Source organism: Nestor notabilis, unplaced genomic scaffold (genome assembly GCF_000696875.1).
Source record: "Nestor notabilis isolate BGI_N333 unplaced genomic scaffold, ASM69687v1 scaffold16663, whole genome shotgun sequence".
Classification (NCBI taxonomy): Eukaryota; Metazoa; Chordata; class Aves; order Psittaciformes; family Psittacidae; genus Nestor; species Nestor notabilis.
The window spans coordinates 18,963-34,970 of record NW_009921619.1 but is presented as its reverse complement, the minus strand read 5'-3'; the positions used below and the strand labels follow the sequence as shown (position 1 = coordinate 34,970).

The 16,008-nt window shown below is 37.8% G+C and overlaps 1 protein-coding gene across 2 annotated transcripts in view; it reads left to right on the top strand.

Annotated features, from left to right (window-relative positions):
- The first annotated feature begins 6 nt into the window (after window positions 1-6).
- CSNK1D (casein kinase 1, delta) overlaps window positions 7-16,008 on the top strand; it is a 19,813-nt gene continuing 3,811 nt past the window's right edge. Inside the window, exons 1-8 of one of the 2 annotated variants that reach the window (XM_010011232.1) lie at window positions 7-39; window positions 5,643-5,753; window positions 7,559-7,707; window positions 8,210-8,438; window positions 8,791-8,961; window positions 10,493-10,641; window positions 11,216-11,387; window positions 11,750-11,889. In XM_010011232.1, the coding sequence (XP_010009534.1) occupies window positions 5,738-5,753; window positions 7,559-7,707; window positions 8,210-8,438; window positions 8,791-8,961; window positions 10,493-10,641; window positions 11,216-11,387; window positions 11,750-11,889 (1,026 nt within the window). In that variant the 5' untranslated portion in view covers window positions 7-39; window positions 5,643-5,737. The remainder of the gene's footprint in view (window positions 40-5,642; window positions 5,754-7,558; window positions 7,708-8,209; window positions 8,439-8,790; window positions 8,962-10,492; window positions 10,642-11,215; window positions 11,388-11,749; window positions 11,890-16,008) is intronic. The other variant, XM_010011233.1, reaches the window with a different exon arrangement.

Genomic DNA, 16,008 nt, shown 5'->3' with positions numbered 1-16,008 from the left:
GGAAGATCGGGAGTGGCTCCTTTGGGGACATCTACTTGGGTAAGGAGGGTGGCTTGCTGGGGATGTATCTGGCAGGTCTGTGCAGAACGTCAGGGATCGAGTCGGGATGGGTGCTGGTCGCTGCGGTGCCCGCTCCCAGCCCCCGGCGAGGCTGAGCTGGGGGCAACCCCCGGGGCCTCATTTCACCCCGGATGGAGCTCGGGCTGCGCTACTAACCAAAAAATGCCCTTTGATGTGAAGTAGTTTTCGAATTGTGCAACAGTAATAGTTTAATATTTCCTTGACATCATGTCCTAATTTGGATAGGAAATCGAGAATTCCAGCTTACTTAGCCGCCCCTTCGCATTGTTGTCTTGTGACCTTGGGTGTTGTTAATCTTCTCATCTGTAAAATCGGGATAGGGGTATAAATCCCTTCATTTGGAAAACAAACAAACAAGCAAACCAAACAACCCAACACAAAGCAAAACCCCAAACCCACCATGTTCAGAAAAATGTTTTGGAAAAGAAATGTGCATTGGTGTTAAGCATCACTGCAGCGGACTAGGAAGAATTGCTGCCACAGGAATGTTCGTCTCTCCTGTGAGGCCTAACAAAAAACCAAACCAAAGCAAAAAATAACACAAGTGCAGATGATGAGGTTGCAGTTAAAGAAACCTTCAAATCCTTCCAAGAATCATCAGTTTGTTTATCGTGCTGCTTGAATGTTGCCCTAATGCCTTATTGCAAGTATCTTGTTCTGCTACTGTGATTTCTATGCAATTTTAAAATATGCAGGATTGGCATTGTCTTTGCCTGACCGTTTGTGTAGCTCTATCATAATGGCTCGCTGCTTGTGATAATGACAAGCAGTGGTGGGTACCAGGAGTTTTGAAAGCAAATATTTATAAAATAATATATTCTTCAAACTGTTAAACCACAATAAATGGGTTAAATCCACAGAAATATGCATTTTAATCCCTGTACATAGGAACCAGTACTCTGCTTTTGAAAACTGTGGCAACTTTAAAAAGCAAGTCAGAAAGGTGGGGAAGGAACTTGCAGGGGCTAAGGTATGTTAACTGCACACATCTGGAGGGTAAAAACATGTCTTTAGCTAACATGTGGTATGTTTGGCAGTATGAGAGGTGTTTTTGTTTCCTAGACAGCAGTGCTTCATGTTGCAGTGCACAGCTCACATTCCAGACTAATTTGATAGCTGAAGGTGCTTGTCTGCAGATAATGAAATACTGGTTATCTGTAATACAGAGAACATGAATCTTTTCCTCTGCAATGCTTGCATAAAACATTGAAGACTGTTGTGAGAAATATGGTGGTAATACTTGTGCAAAAATCCTTATTAGCTCTCACTGGTATTTTGAATAGAGATTAAGACAGCAGTTAGAATTTGAAAAATCTTAAAATGATTTGAGAAACTCCCTCTAGTATTTGAATACTGCTCAGGTAAGTCGGGTTACATTAGAGTATAAATTTGAAGTGCAAGTAAAATTTTTTTTTTTTTGGTCGCTTTATGCTTACAGCCCACACCAGTAGACTTGCACAGGAATTAATAGTTCTCTGTACATTAGTACTATTGCCATGCTGCATTTTGCACTGGAATTCATCATCCTCAGTTTTTGTCCTCTTCTTTTTATCTCAGAGTAGCTGGTGTGGATTTACATTTAGGGCTTGATGCAGATGTCTTTCCTGAGTCAGAAGCTAGCAGAGAATTACATGCTTTGAAGATCCAGCTATTGGTATGGGTTTCTTTTTCCAGGGGAAATGACTGTGTCTCAGGAACTGAAGTCTTGAAGAGGCCATTTGGTTTGCCTACCATTATCTTGTAAAACAGAGGTGTTTGAAATCTGTGCTTTTTGTGATAATGAAATGTAGGGATTTTTTAAAATTAAGTTTTTGTTTTGTTTAGATTACGGTAGGACGTAAGTGCTTTAAAATAATGTATAAAATTCTTTTGGATAAGTACACGTCTTCTGATAGGCCTTAGTGTTTTTACAGATTACATCAGTGTAGATCTCTACCTTGGCTTTATGCTTTGAAAAGGAAGAATTGATTATTTTTGCCTGTTTCTGGTCCCCCTGTATGTTTGTCTATTTTAATGCAGCTACAAGGGTGTGGAAGACATTCCAGAGTAGAGGGGACAGACTTTTCCCTTTTCCCTTTTTTCCCCCTCTATCCTATGGAGCCAGTGACTGTTGTTATCACAGTTTTTTTCATATTCTTTTATATTCTCCCTTAAACCTCAAAATGCGTCTTCTGGAATTCGGAATGGCCCCAGCTTTGCTTGCTTAGAATGGCAGGGACTGTGGGACAGGAGTTTGAAATGTAAGGCACTATTGTAAATAAAGGAGCGCCTGGACAACTCAAAATAAAATTTAGGAATTTAGTGTACGTGCATCTTCTGAAGTTACCCTGCAGAGGAAGATATGAAAGAAATGGATTCCCAGATATTCTAAATAGTATGATGAAAAAGGGGCAATGGGATCAGAGTAAGCATTTGTTGATAAGTCTCTGAGGTCAAATAGATATGGGTCACAAAGGACATTGCAGTTGCTGTGTTTTCATGAATTTTGTATTACGTGTATATTTTTTTTAAGAATTAGTTTTGGGTTGTAAACTCATTAAAATGATTTCCAAGGCTTTCCTTATGGTAGAGGATTTTGCAATTCCAAGTAAATTGGAATTTTGCAGTTTAAAAGAAAATACTTTCATAACTCTGTACTTCCTTTTACATTTACAAACGGTGGCCTCTCATTATACTCCTTGTTACTACTTTTTAATTATTGGTCATTCTTGCAGTAATCCTTCTTGCTACTTCTCAAATACTGTTTTCTTTAAAGGAAGCTAAGCTTTTGATGGTTACAGAGTTACTTCAGAAATTTTGTCCCAGGGTTTAAGTGGGGACAGAAGTCCTTACTTGGTGGCAAGTAATGGATTGTGTTGCTTGGAAAAAATATTTGTATTTTTGTCTCCCTCTCATCAGTTTTTCTGGACTCAAATATTTTAATTTAATTATTTTAATACAACATCTCTCATCTTGAAGGAGAGGATTTATACAGAAGTGGAGTTCAAGCTGAGGGTTCTTGTCTGTCTTGGGTGATAAAGACTTGGGAAGAGGAACTATCCTAAGAAATTACCTACTAGGTCAAGACCATGGTCTGTCATGTAACAGTTTAATACTATGTTGAGCAGAACTGGATACCAGTACAGGTGTACAGATACAGACTTGATACAGGTCTTGATCCTCCCGTGCAGTTTTTGCCCTAATTAAACACAGAAGTCTGCAGCTGTCTATAAAGAAATGTGTCTTTTAGTATACTCTGGCAGCAATTTGTGTTGGTTTTGGATCAGAAAAGTTTTTAAAAACAGCGAACTAAACCCCCCAAAAGACCATGTTTTTTGAGGCTCACCCATCAGATAATATTGTCTTTCATTCATACTTTCCCTGATCTTGTCTGCTGTGGGATTTGGGAGAACAGGTACTGAATGTAGGGATAAGCAAGAAAGGTCCAGAGTTTTGGGATTCAGAATAAAGATTTTTATTTGTTTGGGGTGGTGAAGTCAGTATTAGATTAGAAGATAAATGCCTTCCCCCTTGTATTGTTGATCTGCCCTTTCACATTTCTGGATTGATGTGCACCATAGCTCATTTAAAGTTCATCAAAATAATATATTTATAAAATGCGAAAACCTTATATTATATATTGAAGCATTTCCAGTTGCTGCTACTGTGCTTTGACCAAAGTAGCAGTTGGGGATCCTGCCAACTATTATGCCAGTTACAAAGGAGTCATATGAGACAGACATATTTATGTACTGCCTTATTTTTCTTACTCCAGATGTGTTCACCTTGAGTTGTGTTTATTGTACCTGGAGTGAGTTTCATTTGTTTTTTTTTCTTAAGATGCCTCGAGAAATGTCTAACAGATATTGACCTTGGGGTTCTGAGAACAGCTCAACTGTACCAGCAACACCACCTTCGTACTCGTGTGTGTGCACACGCAAAAAGACATTTTATTTACTTTAAGAAAGTGCAGTCTTGTGTGAACTCAGTAGATAATTCTGTGCACCATCAGTTCCTTGCAAAGTGAAGAGTCATGCCCATTTTGAGGTGTGGGCTGTTAGCCTGTCTTTGTTAGCCTGACAAAGGCTATAAAGCACTGAAGTAGCTCCTTAATCTCAGGAACAAAATTTTGCAGTTATAATAGTTAGGTGTCCTGGTTTCAGCTCGTGAATATGTTAGTTCAGTACTCTGTAATGGTCAAAGAAAAGCATATGGAGAAAAAACAGGTAAGCAGGCAGAAAAAATTGTGTATCTCTGTCTTAATTGCTTTTTGTGACGCTCAAAAAGAACATTATGGAACTGGAAAAGGTATGGATAAGTGAAATGGGGGATGGGGTAATTAAAACTTACTTCTATACAAAGAATGACCAGAGTTTTTCAACTCTGACAAGAGTTAGGGGAAAGTGAGGTAGGGTAAGAGTCTCTGAAACCCTCAACATTGTGGATAAAGTGAGTACAAAATGATTGTTTGCTGTTTCTTTCCAAACAAAAACTAGTAGACCTCAAGCTTCTAAGAGTGGGGATCAGAAAAAATAGCAGGTTTGTTGTATTTCATATCATCCTAAACTATGAGGTAGTGCAGAAAAGAGAAAGCCAAATCCTGAAAGTAGTGAGACTTGGCAATATGTGTCTTGCATCTCCTTTTACCAACTCCTGTCTTCCTATTGTTCCTAAGTTGCTTGGCTGTGAGAGTATGTATTTTCTTGACTCAGTGTTTCTCAAGAATGACAGTTTTTTCTACAAACACTTAAAAAAGTTAACAGGTAAGCCAATTTTTCAGTCACTTGATTCCTTAAACAAGAGTTTAATGAGACGCAAAAAAGTTGTGTTTTTTTTTTTGAGAGGACACATTATTGATTCTAGATAACCTGCTTCCCAGGGTAAAATCATAAGGTTCAGAATGCATCTGAGGTATGTTGAGATTTAGGGAAGTTGTAGTCTCTGTTTCCAAGATGTAAGAGGAGGTGATCTGAATTCCTAGCATTCCTTAGGTTGGCAGGGTTACATGCCACACCTGCAAACATTAATTCTGAGCACTTCCACTAGCAAACTAGAAGTGGAAAGACACCCCTCAAAAGATGCACTCGTTTGTTGGTTTGGTTATGGTTTGTGTTTTGGGTTTTTTTTTTTGTGGGTTTGTTTTTTTGTGGGTTTTTTTTTTCTTTTTATATTATTATTATTTTGTTGTTGTTTTGTGGGGTTTTGTTTGGTTTTGCTTGTTTGGTTTTCGGGTTTGGGTTTGTTTGTTTGTTTTTTTTGTTTTCCTGTTGTGTTTTTTGGTTTGGTTTTTTTTTGTGTGTTTTTTGTGTGTGGGGTTTTTTTTGTTTGTTTTTTTGATGGTATAGAAGCAGTTTTGGCTTCTGTGCTACAGTGTCTAATAGTTGTCTCTTCAGGTGCTAATCTGTTGGAGAGAATTTGTAAGACTTCAGAAGAGTTTTTAGATAATCATGGTTGAAAGTACTTAATCTCAGGATGTTTGCCGTTGAGTAGTAGTTTGCCAATAGTTGTTTTGTTTCAGTTTTGACTAAGGAAATTAATCTTAAAAATATTTTGACTAATGTTTTAAATTCTTCTGGTTTTAGGAACTGATATTGCTGCTGGGGAGGAGGTTGCCATTAAGTTGGAATGTGTGAAAACTAAACATCCTCAGCTTCACATCGAGAGTAAAATCTACAAAATGATGCAGGGTGGAGGCAAGCAATTTATTTTCCTTCTTCAGAGATTTAACTGATTTTAAGCCTTTGATTTATATGCCACCTGGAAGTATTTAATAGTTAACATCTCTTTTAATGTATAAGGAGAAGGTAGGATAGGTTGCAGGGTGCATGAAGCAGTACCTCAGCTATTTTGCAAGCAACATAGGGTAGCAGTTCCAAATCCATGGCTGTCGAATTTTATGATAACTATTAAAATCCTTCAGTGTTGTTCATGGTCCCCGAATATTTTAAAACATGAAAACCTGGAGCAATGTGGAACATAGTTTGGTCCTGTTTGGCAGTACACTGGTTGTCTTTTGTTTCTCACGGGTCAGTAAAAGATAGTAACAACCGTTCTGGAGTGTTTAACCTGACTTGCTTATTATAGCAGCTCAATGATAAGCTTAGTAAGTTTGGGTTAATTTTTTTTATATATGTTAGCATTCTTCCTTCTGAGTTAAAAATATTTCCTTGCTATGGGAATTGTAAGACAAAATGGCATTAGGAGTACAGAACAGGAGTGAGGCAACTTTATAACTACTGCATGGTACTCCTCTAGGATAAGTGACTGGTATATTTTAAAGTTCTGCAAATGTGTGTCCTGTGCAGTTCTGGGATATAAACTTGGTGTAATTAAGTTTTGCTTTTGTTTTGTAGTCACTTGAATTCTTCCTAAATGAGGCCATATTTTGCATAAAGACTACATTCCACACTGTATCACAAATGCATAGTATAGTAATCATACATGTAGAAATGGATGATAATATGTGTTTGCATTTAGTTACTTTTTAATTCCCGCTTCATTCATTTGCCACCTGCTTGTAACCCGAATAGACTTCACGGAGTAAAATGCTTCCTTTATGGGCTTACTAAGGCCATTATGGTGGGTTCTTTCTTGAGGATGGATACTGCGGAGACATGTAGCAGAAGGTTAAGTTTCCATCTGAATAAGGATTTCTCTGTGAAGGGAATTTGGGGAAAAAACAATTCATATCAAGTAAACAGAGTTTAATATGGATGAATTGTACCATTTCACTTCCAAAATACGTAAAATCAATTCAGAGTGAGTGGATTTAGAATTCTGAATAAGGGTACCTACATGCAGGCTTAATTCAAAATATTTGAGCAATTCTGCAGTTTTGTGTGAAATAACTTCCCATAAAGCAGGGCTAATTTTACCCTTCTCAAGCTGAATGTATAACACATCTCTAATAATGCTACTTTGGTAGAGATTCTCCAAACAGCAAATACAGTGGAACTGGAGGAAAGTCAAGGAGTATGGAACAAAGGTGAAAATTCATTGCAAATTGAAATGGAAGAGAAAGATATTTTACGGTGATCTTGTGGGCTTTGAAACTAAACAGCTAATTTCTAAGGCCTTCTTCAATGAAAATATTTAGTGTTTTGTCAGTGTCTTTGTTTTCAGATTTCTAATTTGCTCTTTATTGCCATCTTGGAGACTACCTGAATAGTAGTAATACACGTAAAATGCTTATGGTTCAAATCCAGAGAAAATGCAAAGTTCTTTCAATTTACAAGCTATGCACAAAGACTGGGGGCATTCCGGGGAAGAGGAAAAAGGCTAATTTTAGACCTCTGTTGCTATAATTTTTTACTGGGTTTGCTGTGAAATTATTAAACCACTCATTTTGGAATGGCTGAAGGTAGCATAGAATGTTAAGCCTCACTGTAAATACAAACATTCACAGCAATGACCCTCCTAGAATTCATCTTAAGAGCCTTGAAGATTTGTGTGCATGAACTGTGTAAGTCAAATTGTTATACAGTTTCCTTTTTTCTAGTGGGTATTCCCACAATTAAGTGGTGTGGAGCTGAAGGGGACTACAATGTAATGGTGATGGAGCTGTTGGGACCGAGTCTTGAAGATCTCTTCAATTTTTGTTCAAGAAAATTTAGTCTCAAGACAGTTCTATTACTTGCTGACCAAATGGTAGGAAACTGCTTTGTTGATCTTGGTAGTGCAGTGTGGTGTGGTGGGATATTAAAACTTCTTGAGATCACAACCAACTATGTTTTATTTCTGTAATTTAGACATGAATAGGCTGTATCATTAGAGAAAAGACTCAAAATCAGTTTTTTTTCTGTAAATATAAAGTGCCCCATCAAAAGTGATTATAAAGTCTTAATTGATTTTTAAAAAATGACCTGCACTGTTTGCAAACCAGGTGTTTCATTCCTCAATCACAAATTCCCCCCAGAAAATTTTTGGAAACAAATGTGAAACAGACACAGCAAGAAAGCTGGAGAGAAGGCTTATCTGTTGTCTTCTAAATTATGTTCTCCTTAATGCCCTTACATTTTACAGTAGAAAGTTTCTTTACCTCTTTTATCATTAAGACAGTGTTTCTAGTGTTTTTATAAGAAAAAAAGTGTATGCCCGGTCTCTTGATAATGATTTTTTCTTCCCCCCTCCCCCCCCCGCTCCTATTTAGATTAGTCGAATTGAATATATTCACTCTAAGAACTTTATCCACCGGGATGTGAAGCCAGATAACTTCTTAATGGGCCTGGGGAAGAAAGGCAATCTTGTCTACATAATAGACTTTGGACTAGCAAAGAAGTATCGAGATGCTCGAACTCACCAACATATTCCATATCGTGAAAATAAAAACTTAACAGGAACTGCCCGTTATGCATCCATCAACACTCATCTTGGAATTGGTGAGCTGGGGAAAGCAATAAATAGAAACTTTAGAAGTGTCAATGCACATAATTTTACTGCAAGTAGAAGTTGCTTTATGGAGGCATGGAAGAAAGTCCCTATTTCTGGCACTAGCAGTGCAGCATGCTTGGCCTTGTATCCCTTGATTGGGTGGGATTTGTTCAGTTTATAATCTTCAGGAATTCACACATTTTTTTAATAACTGTGAGGGTGACAGGCTTTTTCTTGTACTGGATGAGTTTATCACGGGCATAGTTTTTTCTAAGAGTTTTTGTGACAGTCATGTTGCACAGTCTTGCATTTCCAGTAGAAAATGAAACCTAATGAGTCCACTTTTTTATGCTGTTGTAGAGCAATCTCGCAGAGATGACTTGGAGTCCTTGGGCTATGTACTGATGTATTTTAACCTGGGCTCCCTCCCCTGGCAGGGACTGAAAGCAGCAACAAAGAGGCAGAAATACGAACGTATCAGTGAAAAGAAAATGTCTACACCCATTGAGGTTTTGTGTAAAGGATATCCTTGTAAGTTACTCTTTTGTGGCACTAGGCCTACATGTTCATGTTTTAGCAGTATTTCTTCTTTCTTTATACTGAATTCTACCAGTCTTTTTTTTTACTTCTCTCTCTTCCCCTCCCCCCACCGCTTCTTCTTCCCCTGCCCCCACAATTTGGCGCTTCTGTGATAAAGACACTGTTTTTGAGACCTTGATCTTTGTGTTTGTGTACCATTTCTAATTATCCATTGTCCAAATGATTAGTAAACAATCATTGTAGTGCCCTCAAGTGGGAGGGTACTTGATGCGTCTGAGTTGCGCTGTGTTGTATGCATGTGTCTGTGCTGACTAAGTAACTCTGACAAATAACTTTGGGAAACTACCAATTGCTTCATATGCAAGGGTACTGTTTCTTGGATGAATCGGATTCTGTAGTCAGATGCACCTCTTACTTATTTCAGATGTTGCACTTGGGAAGGTTCATCCAGGTTGGCCTGTTGATGGTCAGCATCTGAGAGAGACCTAAGAAACCCTCCTATATCCTAGCATTCTGACTAAAAGCTGTTCTGTTTCTCAGTTTGGTAATAATTAGGCGTTTTTGAGCCCTGCAGAATGATACTTGAATCTGTTTTAAAACTTGGTAACATTAGCTGCCATCAGAGAATATTGTTCATCTTTCCTGAGAGTTCCATCTCTCTTTTTTCCACACTCTTGGCTTTGGCAGCTAGGTACAATAACAAGAACTATGAGCTTTATTAGGGTTATATGAAAGCTTACTGTCTTCAGTCTGTTTCAAATGTTGCTTCATACGTGTTCCCTTACATTCATTAACTATGTTTTTTCACTGAAGTTAACAAGCAAGGCAGACTCATCAACTTTTCTTGGTTGGTTTATTAGAATTTACTTGTTAACATAAATTGTTAATATATTATTTCAGCTGAAAGACTTGAACTCAAAAGCCGGTATTTTGATACTGCTGTTATCTCTGGTGCATCGAATTGACAATGTTTTTGCTGTGTAACTAATATTTCATGTGCCGTATAAAAACAGGTGTTGCAAATATAAAATTGTAGCATGACACATATGGGAAATTTATACGAGTCCCCTAGTTTCTATGTGTTTTGTGAGGTAGTAGATATGAATGTTCATGTGATTTAATAACAGAGATGCTCTTCCATGTCCCACAATAAACGCCATTTAAATATATTTAAAGAAAGGGAAAAAAACCTTTTTGCTCAGCTGTAGTTTTAAACCTGTCTGTCTCCCCTTCCCCCCCGCCAACTGTCAGTTAAAGAACTCTGATATTGGGTCGTCTCTGCTGTCCTCTGACATCTTTGCCTGCTCTGTGATAGACAAATAATTTCCTTTTCAGGTTGATTTAATAGATGGGCTATAGTGTTGCCTTTAAAAGATGTCTAGTCTTAGGTCATTATTATTTTTATGTTTAGGAGATTACCTATTTGCTGGGTTTGGGGTGGGTTTTTTTGGTTTTGTGATTCAGAATTCTAAAAAGCAAATGTGGAGCTGAAGGACAAACGAGAGGCTTTCTTTTATTACAGCTGAATTTGCCACGTACTTGAATTTCTGCCGTTCTTTGCGTTTTGATGACAAACCGGACTATTCCTATCTAAGGCAATTATTCAGAAACCTCTTCCACCGACAAGGGTTCTCCTATGACTATGTGTTTGACTGGAACATGCTGAAATTCGTGAGTAGCTAACATAACTTTCTAGATTTTTTTTTTTTGTAATTTTTTTTTCCCTACACTGTCAGTTTTGACTGTCTTAACTGATACTGTAAGATTGTCTTGCCTTTTTCCTCCCAGAAGCTCTATTGTCTAGGAAAAAGATCAGGAAGTTAGGAAAGGCGGGAGATACAAGAGCCATGAGGTGGGGGTTGAATGACAACTAAGTTGGAGTTACAGGCCTTTAAATGTGTAAGGCTTCTGAGGTACTTCCTTCGGGGCGGTCACCAGGCCAGGTCACAGAATTACTATTTTCTCTCCCCTTGATCTTGAGCATGGGTCGTTTGCAACTGTTGAGGAAGTGTCCAGCTGCCATAAGACACTGTAAGTATGTGTGTACATTAGCATTTTGAAGACTATCTCAGAAGATGTATGAACAAAATTTAGAATTTATGGCAAGTCTCCAAAATAATTAATGGCCTAACTTAATAAGCTTAAATTCATGAGTTGTGCAGTTCTTTATTTTCAGTACTTTTGTCTAAATATATAGTTGTGAGTTGAGTAATCCCCCAAGTTGTTCACTGTTGTCAACCCGTAGGGTGCAAGCAGAGCAACTGAAGATTCTGAACGTGAAAGGCGAGAACGAGAGGAAAGATTGAGACATACACGAAATCCAGCTGTGCGCGGAATACCCTCCACTGCTTCTGGCAGGCTGAGAGGAGCACAAGATGTAGCTCCTCCTACTCCTCTTACCCCAACTTCACATGCTGGTAAGTAAGCAAATACCCGGATAGATGCATCTTATAGACAACTGTAATTTGCTGTTTGTTCCTGGTTATTGGAAATTCAAAACTAGAATTAGGATACCTGAGTGGTATTTGTGTCTGGTCAAGGTTTGGGGGTTTTGTTTGTTTTTTCTTCAGCTTGCTTTTCAGTAGATTTAAGATAATTGTATGCACTCATTACCTGCCAATTGCTACTTAGGTTTCTGTAAATGTAAAACAAAGGCCTTAATTTCTCTTGTTTGACTCTGTGGAAGCTCTATATGCAAATAGGGAAAGTGTAACTTTTCCAGTGATCATGTTATCATCCCCCCTTGTGTTACAAAAATCTAATGCAGCTTTTCTCACAGCCAACACCTCTCCTCGGCCAGTATCTGGTATGGAACGAGAAAGGAAAGTGAGTATGAGATTGCATCGTGGTGCTCCAGTCAATATCTCATCGTCTGACTTAACAGGCAGACAAGATACCTCTCGCATGTCAACTTCACAGGTAAAAAACATTTCTGTGTAATGGAATAATGAGGGTAATTTGGTAAAGTTAACTTGCCAAAAGAGCATACCAGCTAATCAATGTGTTTCCATACTGATTTTGCAGGTAGGATTTGACTCCTGTAAATACTTGATGTTTTAACTGAATGTTTGTGGCTGTAGACTACTATAAAAAGAAAAAACTTTTTTTGGGGGGTTTTGTTTATTTGGTTCTTTTAACCTTGGCAGCAATAAGGATAAAATACTCTAATACAGAGTCATTGGTGTATGAGATGATGCAAAACCTTAGAGATACAGCATTTTTACCTACAGTTAAGGTGTGTAGCTCCTTCGCTTGCTGAACTTCTTACTCTGCTTCCTCACTGGTAAGAGAGGTAAGTTGGAGACAGTTGTGAGTCATGTTTCCAAATCAACAGAGCAGAGAATATTGGTGCAGAATAGAGAAGAAGTAGTTGATCAAGAGCAGGAAAGTGCAAAAGTGAAGAAATGTAGTGCAGTACTGTAATTCAGAGCAGGTAAGAAGCCACATATGTGGATGATGAATAAGTTGCAGAAGGCTCATTTGAAGGTGCAGGAGGATGAATGCTAGTGATTCATAGCCATATGCAGCACTGAAATCATCCTCATTGGTCACAGTGACTTAGCAAAAAGATTTTAGGAATACATCTTTTTGAGTTGACATTGACAAAAAGTGTTTACATACATTTTTAACTCTTTATGCTATAGTTACATAAACATTTGATAGCTATAGAAAACATTCATTTTTGAGGGTATTCACTCAGACTTGTCCTATGTAATGTGTGGTCTGGATTTGTACAGGTTACCCTCAGTCTTACCTACAGAATGGGAAATTGCCTGTACTGCAACATTACTGGGTAGGCATTCTGTTATGAGGACTGGTGCAGTTGCCTAGAGGCTTTTCCATCACGCTTCAATACCCTGCTGGAATTCTAACTGCATAATTTTTGCTGTGGACTTATTTTATTTCTCATTGATGGAGCATATTAATGAAAATTAACTCAATTCCTTTTGGCTTTATCATGTAATTGGCAAAATTAATTATTTCGGATAGTACGTATACTTACAAAATCTTACTGCTAGAGGGAATGCTTTCTTAGAGGAAGGCCAGGTGGGTATCACTCATGAAGGCTGAGGGTGAACTGGATTGGAGAAACAATTCTGCTGTAACAAAAGTGGATTTTTTTTCAGCTGAATGAGTTGTTTCACCATGTAGCTGCACAAATGTTTGTGCTTGCTGAAGGGATTAACAATTCAGGAACAGAAGTGACTGGATGAGAATAGGAGACAGGTGAGGTTTTCTGTGTTGGCTTTGGTGGCGATTTTTGTCAGCTTAAATTGTTCACTGAACTAGAATTCTTGCCACCAAGAATTCTCATGTTGAAATATTTTATGGCTGAAATTTTGTAAATGGTGTGAAAACCAGGAGGATAGAACTGCACGTAATTATGGATCTTGTCAATATACATATATACTTGATAGAAGGGTGCAAAGAAGGTACAGCCAGACTCGGCCGTATCTGGTGAACGGACAATGGACACAAATTGAAATTCGGGCATAAGAAAAACTTCTTTACTGTGAGACTGGAACAGGTTGCCCTAAGAGGTTGTGGAGTCTCTGTCTTCTGAAATACTTGGAACCCAACTGGACATTGTCCTGAGTGGCCTGCTCTAGTTGCCTATACTTTGAGTAGTGGAATTGGGATAGATGTTCTCCAGGGGTCCCTTCTAACCTCAACTGTTCTGTGGGGCTGTGACACTGGGTTCCCCCTGAACATTTACTCAAATATAAAGATGGCTTCCTCGTCAAGTGTGTACATTCAGAGTTTGCCTCGCACTCTGAGCAAATCTCAGATGCTTTGTCTCTGTTGCCAATCAGATAATTAATGGGAGTAATGACAATAAGTATAGTTATGTTACTTGACTATGTTAGGAGAGAGTATACCTTTCATTTTTTTGTTTTATTGCTCACATGTAGCCCATTGTGCATGTGACACTTTTCTGAACATTGTAAGGTATGAGCAATCCAGGTGAGTTTGCAGATACATTTTGGTTCTGCCTAACTTGTAAAATGGGAATATTCTGAAACTGTGTAGGTTTGTGTGTAGTCTTTGAATATCCAAGATATCTATGTCCAAGATATTGAAAGACTACCCATAATCCATATCATATATGGATTACTGTGGATATCATTATGGATATCCTCATATCCAAGATATATGTCTTGATATCCAAGATACTCGAAGACTACTTTCAGACTACTTTTTTTGAGTAGTATAATTTCTGTACTACTATATGTTATACTACTATATATACTACCTTACCTTTTACAAAGTAGTGGCAGTTGTAGCCAGTACAGGCTGGCTTAATGGCACATTTCCATACCTGCCCTTTTTAACACTGCTCCAAGTATAGGATCACTCAGTTGACTTCTTTTCAATGGAAATGGCAATAGCAGCCTAGTTGGGATCTTCTCTGAGTTTGTTAGAATTAATTATTCATCATCTGTTGTCTTCATTTAGTTCTTATCAAGGTGGTGATCAGCTGCTGGTCTCCACTCATGGTGACTGAGTAACAATGTACAACTGTAGTATAATTTAAACAGCTTTGCATGGGCTTCTTGGGTTTGGAAAGCAAGAGAGATTTACTTAGACTTTACCGTTTAACACTTACCCTTGAGCTCATTGGAGATAATTCACTTTCCATTTTCCCAGTTCTTGCTTACTCTGTAGTAGGTAAGATGGCTCAAATTGCAAGTTTTCATAGTTTATGCTCATACTACCTTCATAACATTAAAGTATTTCTTCCATGATCTAAATTTATCCTTAGATATTAACCAGGTTACCAATTAAAGCTGTGGGTTTCTGATTATCTTTATTCTTAGTCAGGAAAACCTAAAGTATCCAACTCGCATGGCAAGGTTATTAAAGGGAATTTTGGTTGGTAAGGTGTGAGAATATAGAAAATCATCCATGTCACTTCTTACTAGGGGAACTGTAAAGAACAGCAACTGTCCATGCCCATTCCAGGTGTCCTAGTTTCCTTTGTAAGTCTTAAATAAATATGCTACTGCTGTTTCTTTTTATTTATTTATTTATTTTATTTGAATGCCTTGGTTTAGTAAGGAGACAGTGCATCTTGTAACGTCCACCTCGTCATATAGAGGAAGGGCTATTGCTTGTTAAACTCTGGGCGATGGAATGTGCAGAGGTTACTCAAAATAATGGAAGCTGCTTACCTCTAAGTAGAGTTCATAAAGATTACTCCACATTTTTATCTTCATTTTTAACAAAATGAGTTCTCATCAGTTTAGACTGAAACTTAAGACTAAGGCTGGGAATGTAGTTAATACAAAAAAATTCTCTTATGGAAAATAGGTCTTCTCAGAAATTTAACTCTCACAGAAAAGTGGTGATTGGTAAGGATAGCAAAGTAGGTGTCATGTATATTCCCTACCTCCAAGGCATTGTCCACACAATACCTAAACCATTCTCATTAGAAAGACCAGCACATTGTAACACTAAGTAGCAAGTGTTTATTGGAGTAACAACTAGCAAGTCTACAAAATGGTTTGTCAAACCTATGTGTTTTTAATGAAATTGCATAAATTCTATCGCATGTTACTCAGTACTTTTCTTGATGATGTGGAAGTGAATGCAGCAGCTAAAAGCCTGTAGGTTGAGAGATATTTGACAGCGAGAAACATTAGAGTTGAGCAGTCAAGTAAAGCCTGTTCAAATAAAATGTATATTAGTTCACATTACTCTAAAACCTAATTAGGATGAAGGAGTGGAGCCGACTGTCTTATACGTGAAAACTGTATCTGTGATAACTTATGTCTGGGGAGGCTTTAGGTGTAATGTTGGAGAGGTTAGTGTGATGTTATAATGACAGGGCATAATTTCATCCTTAAATCTATGTATCATACAGTAGTAAACAGAAATGGAGAAGTTATTTTGACATTAATGACAGGTGCTGGGATATTATGCTTAGTTCAGTCCTCAGTATCTTAAATTGTTGGAAAACCATAAGCAACACAAAGAAGAGCTATAAAAATTGAGCTTAAGAAAACAGATTGTGCAAGAAAAGAGTTTCAAATCAGC